Source organism: Megalobrama amblycephala, linkage group LG21 (assembly GCF_018812025.1).
Source record: "Megalobrama amblycephala isolate DHTTF-2021 linkage group LG21, ASM1881202v1, whole genome shotgun sequence".
Lineage (NCBI taxonomy): Eukaryota > Metazoa > Chordata > Actinopteri > Cypriniformes > Xenocyprididae > Megalobrama > Megalobrama amblycephala.
In genome coordinates this window covers 18,574,164-18,601,477 of record NC_063064.1, presented here as the reverse complement: position 1 = coordinate 18,601,477, position 27,314 = coordinate 18,574,164, and the positions used below count along the sequence as shown (strand labels likewise).

At 35.9% G+C, this 27,314-nt stretch overlaps 1 protein-coding gene across 2 annotated transcripts; it reads right to left on the bottom strand.

Moving 5' to 3' along the window:
* Window positions 1-26,889, bottom strand: alpl (alkaline phosphatase, biomineralization associated). Of its 2 annotated transcripts, none has more exons than XM_048173150.1 (12): window positions 26,690-26,889; window positions 19,311-19,447; window positions 18,515-18,634; window positions 15,729-15,844; window positions 13,347-13,521; window positions 12,355-12,530; window positions 10,863-11,003; window positions 10,355-10,424; window positions 10,140-10,274; window positions 7,131-7,322; window positions 6,908-7,027; window positions 1-1,990 (listed from the first exon to the last, which is right to left on the bottom strand). In XM_048173150.1, the coding sequence occupies exons 2-12, from the start codon at window positions 19,423-19,425 to the stop codon at window positions 1,725-1,727; spliced, it is 1,626 nt and encodes a 541-aa protein (XP_048029107.1). In that variant the 5' UTR covers window positions 19,426-19,447; window positions 26,690-26,889; the 3' UTR covers window positions 1-1,724. The 2 variants fall into 2 exon arrangements, with proteins under 2 accessions (XP_048029107.1, XP_048029109.1); XM_048173152.1 differs by lacking the exon at window positions 26,690-26,889 and adding an exon at window positions 26,512-26,663.
* Between the last annotated feature and the right edge of the window lie 425 nt (window positions 26,890-27,314).

Below are 27,314 nucleotides of genomic sequence, written 5' to 3'. Positions count from 1 at the left end.
GGGTGAGTAAATTTATCAGGAAAATTATATTTAAAAGTGGACTAATCCTTTAAGATATGTCATTGCAAGTTGCTTTCAGTTAAAACAGCTCAAACATGCATTTTAGTCTAGGACTAGCTTAAGCCTTGTCTGTGAAACCGGGGGTAAGGGTTCAAAATACTATAAGTGGTATGTAAATAAATTTTTTTAAATACAGAGATAGTATATTAAAAGCACATTTTAGTTTATATTTCATGGTGTCTCAAAATAGCAGTTGAGTACACTTAGATGTTCTTAAGAAGTACTAAAGAAGAATTTTTAGTATATTAAGTACAAAATTAGTGCACGAAAATAGAGCACTTTAAGTACATTATAGAAATTTACTTTTTTTTTTCACCTGGGACAGTACAAGTTCAGTACAAGTCTTTTATGTTCAACAAGGCTGCATTTATTTGATAGAGTAAAAACTATGGAGCCCCTAAAGGGACAAAGTGATGAAAAAATATATGAGATGGGAACAAAAATGATGTTAATTTTTTTGCATTCTCTCGCAAAACTATTGCGTTCCCCCAAGAAAGTTTGTGTTCGCTCGCAAAAATGTTTGTGTTCCCCCAAGAAACTTAGTTTTTTGTGAGCAAACGCAAAGTTTCTCGAGGGAATGCAAAACTTTTGCGAGAGTACGCAAAAGCATTGAAATATATTTTTTCTCCCATCCCAAATATTTTCCACCACAATGTCCCTTTAGGTGCTATTATTACAATTTAAAAACTTAACTTTAAAATATACTTTTAAATACTTTAAAATGCAGTTTATTATTAAGTGTCACAGGATCCTTCAGAAATCATTTTAATATGCTGATTTAGTTCTCAAGAAACATCTCTTATTACTATTAATGTTTACTATTACTGTGCTGCTTAATTTTTTGTGGAAACTATGATAATTTTTTAGGATTCCTTGATGAATAGAAAGTTCAAAAGCATTCATTTAAATAGAAATTGTCTCAGGTTACGTATGTAACCATAGTTCCCTGAGAACCAGGGAACGAGACGTTGGGGAACGTCCACGTAATCAACGCAGAGTTGAAGTTCCCTTTCAAAAGGGAACTTTTGTGTAACATAAATGTTTTGTCACTTTTGATCAATTTAATGCATCCTTGCTGAATAAACATTGAATTCTTTCCAAAAAGAAAAAAAAAATATCTTACTGATCTCATGTGACTTAGCAGACCTTACAAAATTTCAGAGCTAAAACTGTGTAGTGTGAGCTTGTCAAACAACAATTAGTTCAGATCCTCTATTTTGCATTATCTGTTCCAGACAGATTGTCAATCTCCGTGTTGCCTTGCAATACAGAAAGCGTGATATTTTTTTTGGCGTCCTTCTGAAGAATTTTTGCTGGCCAGATTTTATCACAATTATTCATTATAATGTTTTTTAGAGAACAGCAATATCACACTCACATTTGCACTGCTGTACTGAATCACAGCAGTTCTGGTATTCACAACACCAGCAATCCTACTTGTGTGATATCGCTTAAATGGCAAGTTAAAAAAAAAAAAAACATTTTACATTTTGTTTCCATCATTGCAACAGAATCTCTTCACATCTTCAGCCTCTTCAAAATGCCCACACATTGGTCCTGAAGTTGATAAATGCTTTAAAAACTAACCACATATTACAAAAAAATCATAAACTCAGTTTCTGATCTAATCACGGTAGGATACGAGAGGATCCAAAGAAGAGAGGTCAGCACAGAAACCATGTAACTGAAAGAAGGATGGCCAGTGTAGGGGAGATGTGGCTGAGAGAAGAGGAGCCGGAGGTTGTACGGCAGTGGTCTTTGTTTTGGCCGATGCAAGAGGCGTACGCCATGACATGGGGAATGTAATGCTGCTCCTGGACTCCATGAAGAAGATGAGCCATGGGGCCTTTGGAGAAGATGGCCACGTCTTCACCGCCATGAGTCTCCATGCGCAAGGGAACGGCAGACTGAGCCTGATAATTGTTTTGCTCTGGGGGAGAAGAAAGAATAGATGTCATGATACCAAAGTCATTTTTATTGTCATTTGTTAATATTTATCTTAATATTAATATAAAATTAAATTTTAATTTGAATCAATAAAACACACTACTTCAGTTAAATATTAATATGAATATTACCAAAATAAAATTAAAACAAGTACTGCTTTCAGGTTACATACTATTGTTTTCATTTTATTTTGTTAATATTCATATTAATATTAATATTTAACTAATATGTACATGGTGTTTTATTAACTGTTGATTTAATATTAATTGTAATTTAGTTTTAATATAAATTTATTTATTTATAATTCGCTTAATTTTTGAGAAATGCTTTCAGGCTAAATACTATAAGGAGAAATGAATGAATAATTATAATGTTATATTAAAACTTTAATATTTAATAAAACACCACTTTAGTTAAATATTAATTCAGTATTAATGTAGCCTGAAAGCATTTCTCAATAATTAAGAGAAATAAATTAAGTGTTATATTAAAACTAAATTACAATTAATAATAAATTAATATTGAATAAATCACTAATAAATAAAATCTCATTAATAAATAAATATCATGTTAAATTAAAATTAAATTACAATTAATATAAAGATACATTTAAATATTAAAATTAAAACAGTAGTATGTAGCCTGGAAGCATTTCTCAATAATTAGAAGAAATAAAATAATGATTACAATATATGAGCAATATAAAAACTAAAATAAATAATAAATAAATCACAACTTTTTAAAAATAACAGCAGTGAGTTTCCTCTTTTTCTTGTCTATATTGGTGTTTGCTTGTCAATACTCAGAACTACACATACTATTAAAAAAATTGGTACAGTTAAATTTTTTATTACAATTTAATTTATTATTTTGGTATATTGTCTGTGTACTGGTATATTTGACATCCCCAGAAGAATGTCAACAGCAGGGATGACAATACATTTTACTTCACTGTTTTTGCATTGTGTTCTATCAGTGAAAACAGAAATTGAAACAGTCAAACCTATGCTGTGGAATAGTAATGAGACAAACAGAGAGAGTGATGGGGAAGAAAATGAGAGAAGAGAGAGAGAGAGACCAAGCCAGAACAATAGCCATAATTCTATGGCTTGTCAAACATAAAGAGAAAGAGTAAGAAAGATGGGTGGTGGAAACTGAGAGAGATTCACTTTATCATCATTCAACTACCGCTGAGTTTGACATTCAGGGCGCTTATACACTAGAGTTAACACTGCATCAGAGAACACTGCCGATCCGCTCCATTCAATAAGGACAGTGAGGTCTTTAACAAGTCTCTCACATTAAAACATATTACATAAAATTAAAATATAATGTAAAATAACACTTAAGGTTGTAAGATTTGTTCATGTTTTTGAAAGAAGACTCTTGTGTTCATCAAGGCTGCATTTGTTTGCTCAAAATACAGTAATATTGTGAAATATAATTACAATTTGAAATTAAAGCTGCAAGCAGCAATGAAAGGGCCCTCGCACCCGGGCTCACCGCCACCCGTTGTCCTTAAAAAAACAGTGAACAGTGGGCGACATGCATGTAAGCAAGTAAATACATGAGAATTCTGACATTTTTAAAGTGCCCCACTTCCTTCTGCCAACAGGTGGCGTTTTGACTGTAATTACAGTGGGTACGGAAAGTATTCAGACCCCCTTAAATTTTTCACTCTTTTTTATATTGCAGCCATTTGCTAAACTCATTTAAGTTCATTTTTTCCTCATTAATGTACACACAGCACCCCATATTGACAGAAAATCACAGAATTGTTGACATTTTTGCAGATTTATTAAAAAAGAAAAACTGAAATATCACATGGTCCTAAGTATTCAGACCCTTTGCTGTGACACTCATATATTTAACTCAGGTGCTGTCCATTTCTTCTGATCATCCTTAAGATGGTTCTACACCTTCATTTGAGTCCAGCTGTGTTTGATTATACTGATTGGACTTAATTAGGAAAGTCACACACCTGTCTATATAAGACCTTACAGCTCACAGTGCATGTCAGAGCAAATGAGAATCATGAGGTCAAAGGAACTGCCTGAAGAGCTCAGAAACAGAATTGTGGCAAGGCAGAGATCTGACCAAGGTTACAAAAAAAATTCTGCTGCACTTAAGGTTCCTAAGAGCACAGTGGCCTCCATAATCCTTAAATGGAAGATGTTTGGGACGACCAGAGCCCTTCCTAGAGCTGGCCGTCCGGCCAAACTGAGCTATCGGGGGAGAAGAGCCTTGGTGAGAGAGGTAAAGAAGAACCCAAAGATCACTGTGGCTGAGCTCCAGAGATGCAGTCGGGAGATGGGAGAAAGTTGTAGAAAGTCAACCATCACTGCAGCCCTCCACCAGTCGGGGCTTTATGGCCCGACAGAAGCCTCTCCTCAGTGCAAGACACATGAAAGCCTGCATGGAGTTTGTTAAAAAACACCTGAAGGACTCCAAGATGGTGAGAAATAAGATTCTCTGGTCTGATGAGACCAAGATAGAACTTTTTGGCCTTAATTCTAAGCGGTATGTGTGGAGAAAACCAGGCACTGCTCATCACCTGTCCAATACAGTCCCAACAGTGAAGCATGGTGGTGGCAGCATCATGCTGTGGGGGTGTTTTTCAGCTGCAGGGACAGGACGACTGGTTGCAATCGAGGGAAAGATGAATGAGGCCAAGTACAGGGATATCCTGAACGAAAACCTTCTCCAGAGTGCTCAGGACCTCAGACTGGGCCGAAGGTTTACCTTCCAACAAGACAATGACCCTAAGCACACAGCTAAATTAACGAAGGAGTGGCTTCACAACAACTCTGTGACTGTTCTTGAATGGCCCAGCCAGAGCCCTGACTTAAACCCAATTGAGCATCTCTGGAGAGACCTAAAAATGGCTGTCCACCAACGTTTACTATCCAACCTGACAGAACTGGAGAGGATCTGCAAGGAGGAATGGCAGAGGATCCCCAAATCCAGGTGTGAAAAACTTGTTGCATCTTTCCCAAAAAAGACTCATGGCTGTATTAGATCAAAATGGTGCTTCTATTAAATACTGAGCAAAGGGTCTGAATACTTAGGACCATGTGATATTTCAGTTTTTCTTTTTTAATAAATCTGCAAAAATGTCAACAATTCTGTGTTCTTCTGTCAATATGGGGTGCTGTGTGTACATTAATGAGGAAAAAAATGAACTTAAATGATTTTAGCAAATGGCTGCAATATAACAAAGAGTGAAAAATTTAAGGGGGTCTGAATACTTTCCGTACCCACTGTATATATTGTGAAGTTTGGGGCAGATCGGACATTGTATGCCCGAGTTACAACAACTTTCTGTTTCATGGCGTTAATCACATACATTAGCACTCAGCCAAGTGTTGCATGATTTAACGTGTTTCTAAGATGTTTGATACTTCGTAGCATATTGAAATGTGTTCCTGGGAGTGAATAACAGTATAAAGCACGCCATTTCCTGTTGCCAGCAGGTGGCGCTATGACTAAGTGAAAATTGGCATATAGATGTCTTCAGGCCAGGATTCTTATTACACATGAAGTTTGGGGCAGTTTGAACATTGTATACCTGAGTTACAACAGCTTCCTGTTTCATGGCAAAACATCGGAATTTGTCAGGCCGCCACAGACACACCCTTCAGCGAAAACTCAAGATCTTCACAATTTAATGTCGCAAAGGCCTTTAGATTAGACTGACCAAATATGATGTTGATCTGATTAAAGCTCTAGGAGGAGTTTGTTAGAGTACAACATCTGAAAATGGCAAAAACTGTTAAAATTTTGCAGAGAAAATTCAAAATATCTCACTTCCTGTTAGATTTTCAGATTTTGCACCCAGGGGCTTTTTTGTAGGTATTGGGCTGTTACATCCAAATTTCATACCTGGACATGAAACGCAGCGCAAAGGATTTAATTGAAATTTTGTAGGTGGCGCTGTGGAGCCATTTTGCCACACCTAATTCTGAAACCCATATCAGATGTAAATTTTCACCACTTCTGACACGTGTGCAAAGTTTCATGAGTTTTTGAGCACGTTTAGGCCCTCAAAAATGCAATTCATTGCGGAGAATAAGAATAATTGACCGAGCAATTACAATAGGGTCCTCACACCATCGGTGCTCGGGCCCTAATAACTGTTTTCTATTTTAATATATTTTAAAATTTCATTTAATCCTGTGATGCAAATCTGTATTTTCAGCATCATTACTCCAGTTTTCAGTGTCACATGATCCTTCAGAAATCATTCTAATATGCTGATTTGCTGCTCAAGAAACATTTCTTATTATTATCGATGTTGAAAACAGTTGTGCTGCTTCATATTTTAGTGGAAACTGTGATACATTTCAGGATTCTTTAATACGTAGAAAAGAACAGTTTTTTATGTAAATCTTTGGTAACATTATAAATGTCACAGTTTTGTCACAGTTTTTAATGCATCCTTGCTGAATAAAATGATTAATTTCTCTTTAAACCTTACTGACCCCACATAAGAATTTACATCTGCTTCATCTCTCTATCTAATAAAGACTTTGAAAACTTTGAATAGCCCTGAATGCAAGGTCTTAACCTTTGCTGCAATGAAACAGAATGAGAGAAGCAGATTCACCAATTCAATACGCTATATTCCCGCTTTATTTCTAAGCGGGCTCTTTCCATGTCCTCAAAATGGACTGTAGCATTCCAGTCCATCAAGTGCACCATCAGAGCTGTGTAGCCACCCTTACTGTACGCCCTCCGAAGTATAAGCTTTTTACGTTATGCTTTAGTGGCTACGTAGCATACCACAGAAAAGCAAGAAACAGCCAAACAGGAACAATTAAAAGTAAATCCCAGCATTCCAAGTCTCCCAAAAGTAGGCCCCCGGGAAGAACCAGGAAGCGATAAGCCTGTAATTACTTACCGTAGTCCACAGTTGAGACATTTTCTCTAGATCCGTTAACCAACTTGAACCCTGGGCCATTTCCATACAAAATGGATGTGAAGGGCTTCTGGTCAATATCACTCATCATGGGGGCCAAACCTGCGGAAAGGACATTTAAAGTCTGGGCCATAAACCACAAAGAAATCACACCCTACTCTGTAATTAAAGTGCTCCCAACAAGGTTTGAGCCTTCATTACCTACCAAAGATTGAGTTTCCTCGTGGTGTGTAGCCTCCAAAGCTGAAGACATGAGAGTGATCAGCCGTGACGACGGTTAGTGTGTCATAAACACTGGTGAGGAGACCAGCTCGAGTAATGGCCCAATCCATTTCTACTGCCTCGTGTAAGGCCTGCTTCGCTTTGCCCTCATGGTGTCCGTGGTCAATGCGCCCACCTGTCAAAGGACAGCCCGGTCAGAGGTCTCATATGCAGCATGTAGACATTAATTCTGTACACATCTTTCCCTTCAATACCCGAAAGAGTTGTTATAGTGCCAGTACCTGATAGAAGCTGAGCTGTTACAGTCCAGCTTTTAAAATTAATTCAGTTCATTTTAATTTAATTTAATTAATAAGTAGTTTAGTTTGACACTTATATCACATTGTATTGCTACGAGCAAACCGAGGCAATCATCAAATGAATTTTAATGAATGCTTCAAATTAATTTATTCAACTCAGTCACCATCCAAATGTTTAGTGAGATTAATATTTCAATACTGCAGTTTATACTATGTTTGTAGTTTAGTTATATAGATTTGAGTAGCTGTCTAGTGTTTTTATTTGTCATACACAAACACACACACACATATATATACATACATATATATATATATATATATATATATATATATATATATATATATATATACAGTGGGTTCGGAAAGTATTCAGACCCCCTTAAATTTTTCACTCTTTGTTATATTGCAGCCATTTGCTAAAATCATTTAAGTTAATTTTTTTCCTCATTAATGTACACACAGCACCCCATATTGACAGAAAAACACAGAATTGTTGACATTTTTGCAGATTTATTAAAAAAGAAAAACTGAAATATCACATGGTCCTAAGTATTCAGACCCTTTGCTGTGATACTCATATATTTAACTCAGGTGCTGTCCATTTCTTCTGATCATCCTTGAGATGGTTCTACACCTTCATTTGAGTCCAGCTGTGTTTGATTATACTGATTGGACTTAATTAGGAAAGCCACATACCTGTCTATATAAGACCTTACAGCTCACAGTGCATGTCAGAGCAAATGAGAATCATGAGGTCAAAGGAACTGCCTGAAGAGCTCAGAGACAGAATTGTGGCAAGGCACAGATCTGGCCAAGGCTACAAAAACAATTCTGCTGCACTTAAGGTTCCTAAGAGCACATTGGCCTCCATAATCCTTAAATGGAAGACGTTTGGGACGACCAGAACCCTTCCTAGAGCTGGCTGTCCGGCCAAACTGAGCTATCGGGGGAGAAGAGCCTTGGTGAGAGAGGTAAAGAAGAGCCCAAAGATCACAGTGGCTGAGCTCCAGAGATGCAGTCGGGAGATGGGAGAAAGTTGTAGAAAGTCAACCATCACTGCAGCCCTCCACCAGTCGGGGCTTTATGGCAGAGTGGCCCGACGGAAGACTCTCCTCAGTGCAAGACACATGAAAGCCTGCATGGAGTTTGCCAAAATGGTGAGAAATAAGATTCTCTGGTCTGATGAGACCAAGATAGAACTTTTTGGCCTTAATTCCAAGCGGTATGTGTGGAGAAAACCAGGCACTGCTCATCACCTGTCCAATACAGTCCCAACAGTGAAGCATGGTGGTGGCAGCATCATGCTGTGGGGGTGTTTTTCAGCTGCAGGGACAGGACGACTGGTTGCAATCGAGGGAAAGATGAATGCGGCCAAGTACAGGGATATCCAGGACGAAAACCTTCTCCAGAGTGCTCAGGATCTCAGACTGGGCCGAAGGTTTACCTTCCAACAAGACAATGACCCTAAGCACACAGCTAAAATAACGAAGGAGAGGCTTCACAACAACTCCGTGACTGTTCTTGAATGGCCCAGCCAGAGCCCTGACTTAAACCCAATTGAGCATCTCTGGAGAGACCTAAAAATGGCTGTCCACCAACGTTTACCATCCAACCTGACAGAACTGGAGAGGATCTGCAAGGAGGAATGGCAGAGGATCCCCAAATCCAGGTGTGAAAAACTTGCTGCATCTTTCCCAAAAAGACAGATGGCTGTATTAGATCAAAAGGGTGCTTCTACTAAATACTGAGCAAAGGGTCTGAATACTTAGGACCATGTGACATTTCAGTTTTTCTTTTTTAATAAATCTGCAAAAATGTCAACAATTCTGTGTTTTTCTGTCAATATGGGGTGCTGTGTGTACATTAATGAGGAAAAAAAAATGAACTTAAATGATTTTAGCAAATGGCTGCAATATAACAAAGAGTGAAAAATTTAAGGGGGTCTGAATACTTTCTGTACCCACTGTATATATACACACACACACTACCATTTATTTAATTGCAGTGTATATATATTTATGGTATAATATATAAAATTGTTTATATTGTGTATATATAATTAAGTATATATTATATCATGGGCACCCTGACTGGTCTGCAGCTATGCAGACACCTTTCTATCAGAACCAGCATTAACTTCATCAGCAATTTGAGCTACAGTAGCTCGTCTGTTGGATCGGACCACACGGGCCAGCCTTCGCTCCCCACGTGCATCAGTGAGCCTTGGCCACCCATGACCCTGTCGCCAGTTCACCACTGTTCCTTCCTTTGACCATTTTTGATAGATACTGACCACTGCAGACCGGGAACACCCCACAATGAGCTGCAGTTTTGGAGATGCTCTGACCCAGTCGTCTAGCCATCACAATTTGGCCCTTGTCAAACTCGCTTAAATCCTTACGCTTGCCCATTTTTCCTGCTTCGAACACATATATACTTTGAGAACAAAATGTTCACTTGCTGCCTAATATATCCCACCCACTAACGGGTGCCGTGATGAAGAGATAATCAGTGTTATTCACTTCACCTGTCAGTGGTCGTAATGTTATGCCTGATCAGTGTATATACTTTGACAAGTAGCTTCCCCAGAGAGATGCCAAATATTTGATACCAGTTTAATTAGATGTTGAAATGACCTTCCAATAGCACATCTGTGCTGTAATGAACAGTGAGGTACACTATATTTTTTTTACCTTCGACCAACAAGTAGAACCCGCGTTCATTTTTTCTGAGGATCTTAATGGCCACTTCTACCATCTCAGTAAGTGAAGGGTCAGTTTCTTTGTTTCTCTCAAGCTCATAGGCCAGGTCTGCTGGCTCAAACAGACCTGCAGTGCAAATAGAACAGAAATTCAGTAAAACATTGTCTCACACAAGGTCACTTAAGCAGAATGTTTATAAAACTCACCCAACAGATAATCCACATTATTTGGATTCAGGGAAAGGAGATCCCTCTTGTTCCAAACATAGTAACCTCTCTGCTTACACAAAGGTTAAGAGAGAAACAACAAATAGGTTGGAGAAATGACCATACCCTCTTATGTTTAGATGCTTTATAGTACATATTAAACTGCTATGATCCAATATCTTGCAACCAAATCTCTGTAATACAGTTTCACAACAAGTACAAATAGTCTTCATTTGTTATTAACTGCACAGCTGTAAAGCCAGCTTTAGTGGTCTCAAGAGCATCAGAGCAGATTCAGGCAAGTCAATAAAGAGGGCATCATCAAAAGAGCACAAATACACTGCCAGAGTCAGGCAAACACAGAGAGAAAATGAAAAAAGAGATTTGTCAGCAGAGGCATTGCGTGGAAGCATTTTTTTTTTTTTTTTCCCTGAACTGAATTGAACATGACATTGTAAATGAAAAGATGGAATGAAGTGCCCTGTTTTTCCCTTGTTTCATCTTTCACCTTATCCTTCATTCTGTCAATCCACTCCCCCACAAGGTTCCTGCCATCTTTGCGTGTACCGTTGTGTTTCTTGTCTCCTGGGTATTCCACATCTGGTGTGTTTTTGGGGTACATATATCTCCGCCCACCCCCCATAATCACCTGCCCATCCAAATCAAGAACAAAAGAGAAACATCACACATTTATTGTACACAGTGCGGTCTAAAAGAAAATCCAATTTAAACTAAAACTAGAAATATTTAAGATTCTGCACTATTTATAGCTATGCTGCTAAAATAATTTGTAATTAACTGTTTAAATATTTTCAAATATTTATTATTATTAGTGACAACAATATTAATAATAATAGTTATAATTATTATTAATAATAATATTAAATGTTACTAAAATATAACATTTATTTAAATGTGTTGTTATTATTAGTAGTAATAGTAGTATCATTATTATCAATAATAATAATAATAATAATACACTTTTTAAATCAAATATTTAAAATATGTATATAATAACACAAATCATTTTATCATATTATTATTGTATTAATAACAATAATAATTTGAATATTTTTATTGTACATATTTAATATTATTATTATGAAAAAGTTATAAAATTTATGTAAATAATATTTTACATAATTTAATTTAATTATTTGGTTAAATATTTATTGTTATTATAATTACTAACAACAATTCTAAATACTATAAATAATATATTATTAGTGACAATAATATTAATAATAATAGTTATAATTATTATTAATAATACTATTAAATAATGTTACTAATATATATATATATATATATATATATATATATATATAATAATAATAATATATGAACAATAATATGTTAATAAAATATACCATATATTTAAAGTTGCTATTATTAGTTGTACTATCATTATTATCAATAATAATAATAACAATACATATATAATAAAATATTTAAAATATGTATAAAATAACAAATCATTTTATCATATTATTACATTAATAACAATAATAATGCATAGTTAATATTTTAAATATTTTTATTGTACATATTAATTATTATTATTGTTATTAAGTTATAAAAATAATTTGTAAATAATATTTTAAATAAAATATTTAAAATATGTATATAATAACAAATCAATTTATCAGATTATTATTATATTAACAATAATAATTCATAGTTAATATTTTACATATTTTTATTGTACATATTTATTATTATTATTAAGTTATAAAAATAATTTGTAAATAATATTTTACATTATTTTATTATTTATTTGTTTTAATTAATTATTTGGTTAAATATTCATTGTTATTATAATTACTAATAACAATTATAAATACATTATTTAACTAAAAATGCAAAACAGAAGCATTTTAACTAATGATCTGTATCCTGAAATATTAACATGGTGATATAAAACTAGGCAAAGAAACAAAATATTAACATAAGCAGATATTGAATTTATAAAACTGGGGGGAAATCATGAGAAAACTCACATTAATGTCAGGGATATTTTCAAAGAGTTGTCTGGCAATGTCTTTGCATCCACTCTGCAGTGCTTCACCTGGCATTTCCCCATCTGAATACCAGTCCCGATCAACACAGTGGGCATATGCGGCACTCGGAGTGGCATGGTTTACTCGTGTTGTTGTGACAATTCCCACTGATTTGCCTGGGGAAAAATACAGGTTGTTGCAACTAACTGTTAATTGTTCCTGTAGGGACATGTCCTTGTTTATCACTATATCTATTTTCTTGTTGATTACATATTTTTTCCCTCGACTATCTAGTGATTAAATAACTTCTATTTAATCAGCAGCTGACTTACAGAAAACAAACTGAAGTATGCACTGCATCAGCTTTGCAATGTTGTACTGGTCAAGGAAACAGTTTGAATTTAAGTCTTGTTGTCTGGCTAAGGTCAAGCAGTTGTATGGTACACTATTTTAATGCATTCTCTGAATACAAGCACCCAAGTGAGAAAGCATTTTCCGCTATACTCAGATCAGGTCAGGTTATCAGTTTGACAGTGATTAGAATGTCCGCCTTTTAAAGCTCTCAGCTGGATTTTATAATGTTTATTCTGGTCATGTCGTGCAAATTCCACTCGGCTACATTCACCTCTACCTTCAGCGGAGGACTTCCGTCTTATAAAACGCTTCATTTGTTTTTATTTTCAACATGAGAATAAAATATGAGAAAGCCGCCTGCGTGCTGTGCTCATCAGTCAAACTGTCACTCTTCTCATTTATTCCTTTACTTCAGATAAGGACGTGTTTTTCCACTTTCCACAATCCTTTATCTGCTCAACTTGTTTTATGTGCCAGTGTCACCTTTGTTTCTCTCATGCAAAAATAAGTTAATGGATTGCTAGCAAAAAAAAATTAGCCCAAAAACAAATATCCCATCTATATTCTAATTACAACAGAAGTCGGGACAGAGAAGCAAATTTAGCTGCTGTATTGGAGGATTCAACAGAGGATCTTACCTGCGTCTTTGGCCCATTTAAGAATGGAGGTGACCTCGTTCCCTTGAGTGGTGTTGCACTGAGATCTCACAGCTGCTGCACTCACTCCAACCGTACCCTCGTTGGCTTTGACCCCACACAGATATGCCGTGGCAGTGCCTGCACTGTCTGGTACCTGAGCATTGGTGTTATATGTCTGGGGGATGGGGGGGGGGTGCACAATTGTAATAGCTGAAGGGATTATTTTGACAAGAACACATAGGGCTCTATCATACACCCGGTGCAATGCGACGCCAGGTGCGGCGCGAGTGTTTTTTGCTAACGCAGTTATCATTTTCACGTCCAGCGCCACGTTGTTTAAATAGCAAATGCACTCATGCATCTGAAAAAGTGGTGTGTTCAGGTGCATTGTTGGCGTGTTGCTATTTTGAGGCAACTGAAACGACTACGCCATTGATCAACAAATACCTGGTCTAAAGTCAATGGCGCAGTATTTTTTTTTTGTTATTTAAAGGCCGCATTAGTAATATGCGCCTATAGGAGGGTGCACAACATGCGTGCACTCTGTTTAGTTTTAGTTTAGTTTAGTTTAATATTAAAAATAAAAGGAATCCTCTCTGGAGAAGTGTTCAGTCTTTCCGCTTGCAAATTCCACCATGTAAATAGCGAATCCGCCATGGCGCGAGCGTAACTGGCTTTTAAAGGGAATGGGAGATGAGACACTAATTAGTTTACTGCACGTTATGCCCAAAAAACACCCATTACTCATTAAGAGAATAGGAACAACCCTTTTGGAAAATGAGCTGACCAATTTTTCCGTTGTTAAACTAGCAAAAGAGGATTAGGACATGCCCTACATGCGCCTTGCGCTTTAGACCATGCACTTAGATCGTTAAAATAGGGCCCAATGTGTAGTTCTATAATTGTTTATTCTGCATTATTAAGCATTTAGCATGATTATAAACATCCACAATGATGATTTTTATGAATCCAATAGTCTAAGACCATTTGAATCCTTTTTTAATTTAATTGAAAAAAAAAAAAAAAATCATAAAAATTGTATGTGGCAAGTAGGGCGAGGCCAAGAGCCGTGGGAATGGAATGCTATTAAGGCCTTGAGTTTCTCACAGAGGAGCTCTGGGAGGATAAAAGTAGGAACGTCAACAGTGAAGGACGACAGGGGGCCAGGCCTGGACTTTACGTTGTGTTTTGTTTATGTTTGTTCATTGTTGGTTAATAAAGTTACTTTGAACGTTTGCCGGTTCCTGCCTCTTTCTTCTCTGAACATTAAACCTTGCTACATTGTTTTATCAGCATAACAATTTAGCCCTGTAAATACTGACATATAATACTAAGAATCTAATTTTTTTTAATGGAATAGTTTACTGAACCTTTACACCGTGTCTGGCGCGACGCGATAAAAGTCGCGTCTGGTGTAGACACGGTGTTAGACAAAATGTTAGATGTATATAATATGTGGGGGGCAGTGTTGCCAATTTAGCAAATTTTTCACTACATTTAGTGACTTCCCTGCCCCTTTTGAGACTTTTTTCAATAGTTCAGGGACAAATTTAGCAACTTCTTGGACAAACCTTATCTATATTTTTATTTTGCCACACTGATTTATATTCATATAGATCAATGAATTTGCCATTATGATTTCATCTAGTGACATTTAGCTACCAGTTTTAGCTAATTTCAATTGAAAGCATTTGACAACACTGGTGGGCGGCAATGCAATATAATATAGATAATTGAGAGATGTACAAATAAACGTTCCTCAAAAGCCTGACCTATATTTGATTCTCACATAGTATCATGATTTTTCTAAAAAAATATGTATTGATAATCAAGTAAACCTAAATTGCTTCAGTCCAGTAAATTTTCATCTTGAATTATTACTAACAATATAAAAGTTATTCTTACTCTCTAAATAAGTAAAGATTTCACAGCAAAAAGACATGTGAACCATGAACTGAAGGGAGTTATACTAACTTTTACTTGGCAAAAAAAGTATAGAATATCAATCAATGACAGAAGGCATGTAGTAGACTGTGTATGTACAACAGGTTATTCACCTCATGCTGATAATTTAGAGGCCTTATAAATATATAGTATGATACAGTAGGTTTTTAGGGTTATGTGAAAAATGTAAATGAAGCCAAAAAGAAAAACAGCTGAAACTAGGAGATAATAACTGACCATATTTCACCACCCTCACTTTTAATAATGGCTAACATCTGTGAAATAAATAACTATGTAAGAATCATCGTCCCTGAACTGTGGCCGATAGAGAAATCAAAGTATGATTTGAATCTGTTCTCTGTGGCCCGGGGTGAGCGACTGCATGGATTATGAACACAAAGGAATGGCATGATGGGATTACAACACAAGGGATGTTACCTTAGAGAGGGCAACATAGGGGAATTTGTCCATCTCCAGTTGTGTTTCCTCACCGCTCTTTCCACTCATTTGACCCTTTAGAATCCGTGCTGCTGTGACCGTAGATACACCCATACCTACCAACAACAAAGGTTGCCATAATTAACCACTATTTTTAAGATAATGCTTTCCTTCAAGCACCATCTATCATGAATAACATGGTCTGCCTGTACCTGAGAAAGGTGCTTGAGAAAGCCCTTATATTATGTCAATGAACAAGCCATTCTCAAATTAAATCTTGAATTTTATTCAGAATAGTGAGATGAAATGATTACCTGCTATATTTAAAAACACAAGCAAAATTATAGTGCACTTAAAAGTCTCAAGCTTGCAGAACTGTACAAAAGTGCATACTCAGAAGAATATGTTCAAAAAGTACAATCACATTGAAAAGAGTTCAGAGAGTCTGGTTTCAAACCTTCAAAGCCTAAAATGAAATCATGAAATATTATACAAAAAATGTGTTAATGCATGAAATGAAGGTTTTGGCTTTAGTTGCAACTATGAATTTAAAAAGTATTCTGAAATATAAAAAAAGAGCAATTCAATTTGAATACTCTAAATGTTTACGCAAATACATATTGATTTACCTTGTCATCTTATGAAAAATATATTCCAATCTTCAATAAAACGTTAACTTGAAAAGCATTCTATAACCTCATAGGGCTGAGAAATCGATTTCCAAATAAAACACTATCTTCATTTGAACGATATTGACTCTTAAAACCCCAAGATCAATCTTGCCAGAAATTTCAAAGTCAACTGGTATATTTTATCTGTGTTTGCAGTCTGAATTGAATGTGAGAAGAGACTGTGTACTGCAAAATAATGGCAAGAAACTTTTTTTTTATTGAGTTGTCCTTGCGGGCACATAACAACGCTACCAGTGTAGACCAGTTCATGAACAAGTGGATCTTTTAATCTGTTCTTTTTTTAGTGAATGAAATACACACAGTGTGCTTTTTTTGTATTTTTCTTTTATTGTATTATATATAGAACTACAAAACCTATGAACATTCAGAAGTCTTTTCTGAACTTGGTTGTCTGACCTCCAAGAAACGCATTGTAATCTTAATAATCTTAAAGGTGCCATCGAACGTTTTTTTACAAGATGTAATATAAGTCTAAGGTGTCCCCTGAATGTGTCTATGAAGTTTCAGCTCAAAATACCCCATAGATGTTTTTTTTTATTCATTTTTTAACTGCCTATTTTGGGGCATAATTAGAAATGCGCTGATTCATGTTGCGGCCCCTTTAAATGCTCACGCTCCCCGCCCACGGAGCTCGCACTTGCCTTAAACAGTGCATAAACAAAGTTTACACTGCTAATAAAAACCCTCAAAATGTATCTTTACAAAGTGTTCCTCATGCATTCTGCATGTATGCATCGGATTATGAGTATTGTATTTATTTGGATGTTTACATTTGATTCTGAATGAATTTGAGGCTGTGATCCGTGGCTAACGGCTAATGCTACACTGTTGGAGAGATTTATAAAGAATGAAGTTGTGTTTATGAATCATACAGACTGCAAGTGTTTAATAATGAAAATAACGACGGCTCTTGTCTCCGTGAATACAGTAAGAAACGATGGTAACTTTAACCACATTTAACAGTACATTAGCAACATGCTAACGAAACATTTAGAAAGACAGTTTACAAATATCACTAAAAATATCATGTTATCATGAATCATGTCAGTTATTATCGCTCCATCTGCCATTTTTCGCTATTGTTCTTGCTTGCTTACCTAGTCTGATGATTCAGCTGTGCACATCCAGACGTCCTGCCCTTGTCTAATGCTTTGATCATGGGCTGGCATATGCAAATATTAGGGGCGTACACCCCGACTGTCACAGTCGGTGTTATGTTGAGATTCGCCTGTTCTTCTGAGGTCTTTTAAACAAATGAGATTTATATAAGAAGGAGGAAACAATGGAGTTTGAGACTCACTGTATGTCATTTCCATGTACTGAACTCTTGTTATTTAACTATGCCAAGATTTGCTAAATTCAATTTTTAATTCTAGGGCACCTTTAATGCATGAAACAATAGGTCAACTGATCCAAATCTTATTGTCTCCCATTTCAGCATTGGCTTCTAGAAACTTCTGTATGTAAAATCATCCTTTTGTATCTGGCATGTGTTTTTTGTTGTTTGTGGACAGTGAGCACTGAAATAAATCTACATGACAGTGGTTGAACTGAGGCTTCATAAGATTCTTTAGGTTTTGGTAAACTGGTGTTTTATACCGGAATTGCTGGTATAGAGGTGTGGTGTGCAATAAACCAAATTCTTTCTATAAAATTGGATGATTTCTATTGTAGCTGAGGTTATCTTGATTTTTCTGCCAGAATAATCAAACTAGCTCCTTCCTTCCTTCCTTCCTTCCTTCCTTGCTTTTGTTGTCCAAGCTCACCTGACGTTCCAACGTTCAACCTGTTGTTGACTGTGGTTAATTTGCCTATTTCTTTTTAACTTGGTATCCATCACTGCCCATGTTAATGCTTAATTTCGAAGCAGGGTCATACACTGTTGCTTTTAAAAATATTTAACTCTTTTTATTAGACCTGGTATTGCACAAACAGTTTTCGAAGCTTGGTTGAAAAAAACAAAAACAAAAGAAAAAAGAAATTTATATTGTTTGAATGAACAGAAATTACAATTAATGTCAACTTACTGTCCATACTATAAGACAAGTACATCATGGTAAAGAACCACAGGGATTCACGGATGACATGACTTACCATCACCAAGAAAAAGGATGATGTTCTTGGCAACGTTCTTGTTGAGCTCTTGGAGGGTCAAAGCATTTTTTAGTGAGCTTTGAGCCCAGCCCTTCCAGAAATTAGGGTCCTTCTCTTGTTCTACAAGCCATAAGAAAACATGTTTACACGTTTGGCCACAAATTATAGCATACAACCAAGAAAGATGCTCCTGCAAAACAAGATAATGACAATGACCGTAGATGAAAGTTCTATCTCTCTCTAAACTAAACTGAGTTGAATTTAACGAATGCTGGATAAGAACAACAACTGAATTTCTATTTTATGCATATCTTCTTCTATCCGCATAAGCTTCTTAAACCCACAATCACATAAATGAACAAATCTGGGGCCATCTGACCCAAGGGTCCAATCTTCTTATGGAAGCTAACGTACATGTGAAATGAGTTTTATTCTATATCCATATTTGGAGCAAGGTCGAAAAGAAGACTACTAAACCTTCAGTAGCCTGAGATGGTGTTACACCGTTTACGAAGCACTCATCTGACACTATGTGTCTCTCTAGCAAACTATAAAGCAGGAGTCCTCATTTCCTGCAGAGTTTCATTATGTTTATCATTATCCTGAAGTCTTCCAGAAGATCTTGTCTAGCAGGTTTATTTATTTTGGGTTGGAGGTACACTCTCCAGGAAGGTAGATCTCCAGGAACAGGATTAGTCTCATTTTTAAAGAGACAAAATGCTTATCATTGCAGAAAAAAAGTATGTCATTGTCCTATCTAATAAAGGCCAATAAGCAAAAAAGTATCTTAACTGACCTGGAAACTCAGGCTTTGCCAATCCTTCTGAAACCAGACAACCAAGTATAAGGAGTACAGAGACCTTCATTTTGTTATCTGTCAGCTGCCGTTTGCAGAATAACTCAAGTTCCATGGATGCCAGGTGACTCGAAGATCTGCAGTGAAAAAAGTTCATGTCAATGTTAAAATATTTTCTAAGTAAGCCGTTCATATGCTGATTTGAACTCTGTGTCAATGTGGCACATGTACTGTATATATTTGTTTGAGCGGTCAACACAATAATATTGGCTCAACCAATGGTGTGAGTTTGGGGCAGGTCTACCTTTCTCCAGCTATTATAGACCTCCCTGATTTGAAAACAATCATTATTGTTGCTGTTACGTTTGGTGCCACTTCAGAAATGACACACTTCATCTTTAAGCATAGAAAACAACTATTTACTATCCCAAGGCTTGTTTTTTTCAATCATAATCTTATATTTATGTGCCAAAACAATTGAAATATGAGAACAGACTGGGGATGTGTCACAAAAACTGATACAAACAATCATTTAGTGGCATATTTGAACATTAATTTGAGTAGCTACCTAAAGGTTCTCACCTAAAACATAATATGGCTGCATTAGTATTAAACCTCTCTGTCTTCTTCTCTTTAGTCAAGGTCACTTTAATGGGATTGAGTGCCACTGCACACGGTGCTTTAATAGGCATGACAAAGCTGATTAACTGGACACCTCTGTTCCAAGGCACAGGACCACAAGATTTCTATTACGAACACACAATTCCTCAGCTTACTTCTCATCCTTTTAAATGGGGTCTTTAATCATTGCGCAGAAACCATCAATCAGCATCAAAGCCATTCGCTCAATCAACCTATACATTACCTATGCTGGAGCTTTGACCACTTTGCGTTTACATTTGTAAAACTGGAAAAAAAGTATTGTGATAGTCATGTAAAGCATTGAAATGCACAGCTATAGGGTTCTTAGTTTACATAACTGCTTTGGTGACAAGTTTTTTACTACTATGTACTTACATCAAAAAGAAAAAAAAAGAAAAAGAAAATTGGGTTACATTTTATTTTAAGGTGTTTTTATTACATTGTAATTGTACATTTAAGTACTGAGTAATATTAATTAACTACATATATTCATTATAGGTAGTGATCGACCGATGTATCTGTTTACCGATATTTTCCCCGATATTTAAGCATTTTTCCATAATCGGGTATCGGTTTTGTAATATCGGATTCGCCGATTTACGGCGCCATCTTGTGGCCGTTTTGAGATTTCCGCCATTGCAGCCCGGGCGTCTGAGGAGATCAGTCAACAACAACTCAGTGCACAGGTAAAGTATATGTTCTACTTGGTTTGCTTTAATTAATCAACTTTATTTAACATAACAGACATGCACAAATGAGATCTGAGACATAAATTCCTGATATAGTTAATTTATGCAGCTTGTTTCTAAACAATTGAGACGAACTCATTGAGTCACGTAGTGTAATTCGTCGTGTCCTGCCCCAATAAAGACGTAACTTTACATGAATTAAATAAAACAGACATGAATGAGTGCATGTTGAAAATAAAAGCGCTGAATTTAATTCTCTAACGTTATCTGTTGTATTTGCTCACCATTAGTCTAGATAGAAGAAAAAGTTCGTTCATATTGCTTAGCAACTGACGGATGATCAGGGGGCTCAAGCACGGCCACTGAATGAAACTTTTGACAAGATTATCTTGTTTAAACACCCTAGATTATATTATCATTTACTACATAACAATTATTTCGCTAATACACATATAAATATAGCCTACCGCTTTGTGGAAATTAATTATTTATTATCTCCATGCGCGATCGCGGTTGATTAAGTTATAGTCAAACAGCACTTTGTCAGTTGGCATTTCATGATTTAACGTTAGATTAAATTTGTTAAGTGCACTTTAATTTTTGGACTCAAACCCCTCTATTTATTTGTGTATAAATATAAAGGGTTTTTTTTGTATGCAAGGAGGGAGTGATTGTTATAAATAAAATGGTTTGTTCAGCTCATTTGTGTTGTAATAATTGTCAAAAACAGAAGTATAACAGTAAATAAATATCGGTTCTGCATATCGGTTATCAGGTACATAAACATGCAAATAATCGGTATCGGTTATAAAAAATCAATATCGGGCGATCACTAATTATAGGGTTATGTTTAGAGTTTGTTTTGGTTTAGGGTTAGTTGCATGTAATTATGCATAATTTATAGTTATTGCTATTGTACCTACATGTAACATTTGTAACAATGACACTGTAATATGAAGTGTTCCTGAAAATTGTTAGGTATACAATGTACTTATAGTTTTCAGGTTGTACTGCAAAACACTTTTACTTCTATTAAAGGATTAGTCCACTTTTAAATAAACTTTTCCTGATAATTTACTCACCCCCGTGTCATCCAATATGTTCATGTCTTTCTTTCGTCAGGAGAAAAGAAATTAAGGTTTCTGAGGAAAACATTCCAGGATTTTTCTCCATATAGTGGATTTCAACGGCTACCAACAGGTTGAAGGTCCAAATTGCAGTTTCAGTGCAGCTTCAAAGGGCTTTAAATGACACCAGACGAGGAATAAGGGTCTTATCTAGCAAAACGATCGGTCATTTTCGAAAAAAATGCAACCGTTTATGCTTTATAAACACAAAATATCGCCTTGAACGTACTTCTTCAAAACGCTTACGCTGAATGTCCTACGCCTTTCGAAACTTACGAAACTGGCGCCGCGTTCGTTCTGTAAGTAGAATAGGAAAGGCGTAGAACATTCAGCGTAAGAGTTTTGAAGAATGCGGAAACGGAAAGTACGTTCAAGGCGATATTTTGTGTTTATAAAGCATAAACGGTTGCATTTTTTTCGAAAATGACCGATCGTTTCGCTAGATAAGACCCTTATTCCTCGTCGTTTCTTCAAAAACCTTAATTTCTTTTCTCCTGACGAAAAAAAGACATGAACATCTTGGATGACATGGGGGTGAGTAAATTATCAGGAAAGGTTTATTTAAAAGTGGACTAATCCTTTAAGGTGGGATACAGGTAAGGTTAATGACAGGTTTCGTGGTATAGTGAGGTTTAAGGGTGGGCTAAGGTGTAAGGTGAGGGGTCAACAATGTAATTATAGATGAAATTCCAGAAACTAATTACAGCTGTAACTTCATGCAGGTATTTTTTAAATGTAGTACAATGTAAAACATGTATGTAAACAACAATTGCACTCTATTAAATGATTCATTTTAAATGTCAGTATGTAGTGGCTAAAGACATTTATCTATATCGGAGTGTCTGTTTACACTAAGTGCAAGTAGCAAATTTTCTTAGCGATAGATGCTATTTAATGAAAATAGCAATATATTCTATTTACACCATGCAAAAGTATCAGTTCTTTGCAATAACAGTAAATAGTAATTAGATGCTATCTATACTTTATATTGGCAGATACTATTTGCACCTCAGTATTTTTATACATTAACAGGATGAAATAATATCATTGAGTGTAAATGATTCTATTTATTAAAATTATTAAATGAATGCTGCCTTATTGGGAGAATAAAAACCCTCCCTACATCTTCCCCTAACCCTACCCAATAAACACTTTTAATATTATTAAACACTCGTTCGCAGTTTATTTCCACTTTTAGAACATTGTTTTAATTTTTATTGAAAATAAATGCGAGCTCAGCAAAAGGTGGATTCGAACCCGCGTCAGTCGCGTTAAAGCCAGGTCTGTGAGACTTACTCTCTACTGCTGCACCTCTGAAGACATTGCATTCTATGCAACTTTCTTAAAACTTGAGTAGCCCAACCAGACATTGGTGGGTGGAGCTAGTGTAAATAGCGTTTGCCAACAAGGGATGCTGTTTACACTTTGTGCAAATAGCTGCTGCCTATATATATATATATATATATATATATATATATATATATATATATATATATATATATATATATATATATATATATATATTATACACATCTTGTCTCCAATGAGCACAAAAGAGCCCACGTCACACACCTCTGTTTATATTTCTGCACTGGTTTGCATCAAGTTCTTGACATTGGTGCTTGCCTACAGAACAGCCACAGGCTCTGCACCCTCCAACCTCCACTCTCTCTTGAGTCTACATCCCCTCCAGTAATCGGTGAGTGATCAACGGCTAGTGCCACCATCACAGAGAGGCAAAAATCACTCTGATGGCATTTTCATTCATGGTCCCTTGCTGGTGGAATGATCTACCCAACCTCATCTGGACAGCCGAATCCCTCACAATTTTCAAGAAACAGCTGAAAACTAACCTCTTTCAAAGCACTTAACTGCATGCTGTTAAAAGAAATTCAATGCTTTTACTATTACTTTGTCTATACTCTCATTATTCTTTATTCCCTTTCTGTTGAAGCTTGTACTATCTTGTACAATGACTGAAACCTTTTACTGCTATTACTGGCACTTTCCCCTGTTTATTGCCAATTCATGATGAATCGCTTGTTGTATTTCTCAACTGTAAGATGCTTTGGATAAAAGCATCTGCTAAATGAATAAATGTAAATGTTTAATAATTTAATATATTATAAATCTATTATAAATAATAGGAATAAAATTAAATAAAGAGATTAAAAAACAATATGTACAAGGATTTCTTTCTTTCTTGATAATTAAGGAATGTGGTATTTAACTGGTTTTAAATCTCCCCAATATTTGTCCAATCCCTTTGATTTTAAAACTTAAAATCAAGAGGAAACCAACAACCAACCACTAATGCAAGTCATTTACAGCATTTGTTTCCTGTGTTGTAATCGACAAACCATCAATAGCAAGTCGACCTAAACTAGTGAACATCTAAGCGCCATGACTTGAGGCTCATTCACAAGCTCCGTCAAAAACTCAGTGGGGCTCCAACTGGCAGTACTCTTGAAGCTAGTCTGCAGGTGAAGAAACACAGCAGTGCCAAAACAAAAAGGAACAGCAAACCGGAGAACAAAGTTGTCAGCAAAACAGAAACTCCTTCACGATTCATGGCATATGAATGTAGAGTTGTCCTTTTCTTGGAAGAAAACACATCCAAACCAGAAACAGATAACCACCTATCCTTTCGACACACTGGCTCGAACTACAACTGCGAATTAGATCTGTATTCAGGAGGATGAGGATTAGTGTTATTACTGATGGAGACAATCTTCTTTCACACCTTCATCTTATGAAAAGAGATTCACGTTATTTTAAAAAAGGAACATCAGTGAATAAAGTATTCTGACTTATCAAGATCAACGCCTTCCGTAGGACATGCAATTTCATGTCTACTCTGGAGTGGCATCCTATGTTCCCATGACAAATCAGTTTTGTTGTTTTGTCAGAACCTGTTATGTTGTTTTAATGCCAGTAAACCCCTGAAGGTATAACCACAACTCCATCGCTCTAATAAACTGGAACATTAGATCACATCATATAACAGGATTTACATTTAACTCCTACTAACATCCCAGAGGCCCTTCTATCACAGAACATTTATTAGGCTGTACATCTTGGTAAACATGACACTCTAACACAAGACAAAACTGAATCTAATTAATCTAATTATGCTGATGAGTCTCTCTGAACAACAAACCCTTTTAACGAAGAGCAGAAATTTTAAACAACGTGTTTTCAAGTTCATATAACCTGAGGCTGCACTGGGCTTTATTACATCTACAACTACATTAGTATCATTGAATACAAATCAGTTGGGCACATGATCAATAAAAAGCTCACAAACACATATTATGTCTGGGAAGCACTTAGGAAGTTGTAAAACAAAACCTGTTATGCCTGTCCTTGCTTTGCGTTTTCTCTTTATGCTGTTTCTATTTTTCTTCTAATTCTGTTAGATGCCCTGATTTAGACAAGATAGCACAAGAAAGTGTCGCAACTTTGGTAGCCTACAATCAGAAATATGAGAAAGCAGAAAAAGACAAAGAGTGAGGCATGAGGCTGGAATTCATAGTCGGACAGAATGTTATAGATTGTCTCAACAGTCACTGAACGTGCTAATGAAATTTTTATCATAATTTGGAACCGATCATAATGAGATCAAACAGGAATCCTTGTTGGAATCCTTGAAAAATCCAAAATAAGATCCTACTTGATGAACTAAAATTGTTTTTTTTTTTTTTTCAGGGTCTTCATTATCCAGTTGGGATTGGTTTTTAAATTACAATAGAAATTCCATTTGTTCAGATCAGCCAGGAAAAAATGCAATGGTATAGTAGGGTAAAACTGTACAGAAAAGTGAGACTGTGCCCAAAAATGAAATAAATGAATATATTAATAATAATGAACCATTTCCAATCCAATATACATAGTTTAAGTGAAATATACTTGGTGTAGGCATATTCAAAGGCATATGCATCTTTCCCTGTAAACTCTTACAGTAAGTTTTATGTTTTTTTCTCTAGACTGACCAACTTAGACTACTACTTTATTCATAAACAGATTAAAATGCAATTCATATAGACAATTACTTAACTACACCTCCTCTTCTGCCCACCAAATCAAAGTCAATGTAATGTAACCAGCATGCAGGAAGCCATTATGCTGTCATGTGACAAGGACACCATAAAACAGAGAGGACCCCTTCAGACCTTCAAGGTCATTAAAGATTTTTTTTTTTTTTTAATATCGCACATTTTCACCTTTTTTTCTTCTTCTTTTTTAAAATGCACGTTTTCATGTCAGAAGCCTTGTTTGGGGCAAATATTTTTACCTTAAAAGGAAACTATTTTTGTGCAAGAAAAGTAGTTTAGTACTCGATTGATGTATGCAACCAACATGAATGAGTACATTTCTTCTCTTTTACATATCTCTGACATATTTGTTTGTCATTAACCCATATATTTTGGCTTACTCTGTCAGTAGGCTATATATGCATAAAATCCATGTCTTTACAGTTAAAAAACGTTTTCCCTGGATTCCTGCCACTCTACAATGTCCCAGTGTCTCGTGTGCAGTGATGCACAGAAAAGCGCTTCTCTTTTCAATTACATCCTCTCATCTTTTCAGATCATATACAATGTCTGTTTGCAGCCATTGGCTGCCAAAACGCGATTACCGCTCCACAGAACAGGAAAGCCATCAACATTCTCCACATCACTGAAGCGAGTCATTGTGATCCCCGAATTGCTTAATTGCAGTAAAGTTGGAAGAGCGACTCACCGTTATACAAACCAGATCGTTCATAACACAACCTGAGCAACTTGTTGGATTGTATTGAATGAATAACAGCACAACTCTCCAACTCTTCCCAGCGTTGCCATTAGAACTCCAGTCACATGCGGCGGGAATGAACAGAGTCATTCAGCAGATAACCAGCGCTAAAAGTGATCCTACTCACCCCTGTGCCGTATGTATCCGTGCACCTCTGCGATTCCAGCAACACAGGACTCACGTTCATGTACTGTTCTCTAGTCGAGCTTTTATAACGCTACACAAAGCGCCAGCCCAGGAGAGATCGAGAGAGAGAGAGACCCCCGGTTCGAGTCCACTATTAATAATAGCGCTATCTGAAGCGCGAGCTCCTCCTGTTGATAGGAGCCGTTTGAGCTGAAGAACATCATCTAAGACATTAGATTTAGTTTTATTTTTCCTCGTATCTATCTTATATTTCCCCCTTCTTTCCTGCATTTCTTTATTTGATTCAGACAACAATATTGTCAAAGCAGAGCCAGATTGCTAGTGTTTGTTGACTTTAAATAAATTTCACTTGTGTAAAATCATAGCAAACTGCAGTAGCCTACTTGACAATAAAAAGTATTTGATACAAGTTAACATTTTAAATTCAGGTTCAATTTTTAAAAAAATAATTTCACGTGTATATAAAAAGGTCATGTGATCAGAAAATAAAAAATAAATAAATAAAAAATAAATATAATAAGAATTCACAAAATTAGACTAATCTTAAAACTTGCAGGGAAGGGGGCTATTAAAAATATATATATATATAACAAATGTGTAACATC

Bases quoted from the DNA above. Each gene is read 5' to 3' on its own strand.
- alpl (XM_048173150.1), bottom strand. From the start codon at position 19,425: ATGGAACTTGAGTTATTCTGCAAACGGCAGCTGACAGATAACAAAATG. The intron at 18,635-19,310 runs GTCAGTTAAGAT...TATGGCTTGTAG, and splicing joins GGCAAAGCCTGAGTTTCCAG to AACAAGAGAAGGACCCTAAT. The intron at 7,323-10,139 runs GTAAAAAAAATA...GTCCTTTGACAG, and splicing joins GTTCTACTTGTTGGTCGAAG to GTGGGCGCATTGACCACGGA.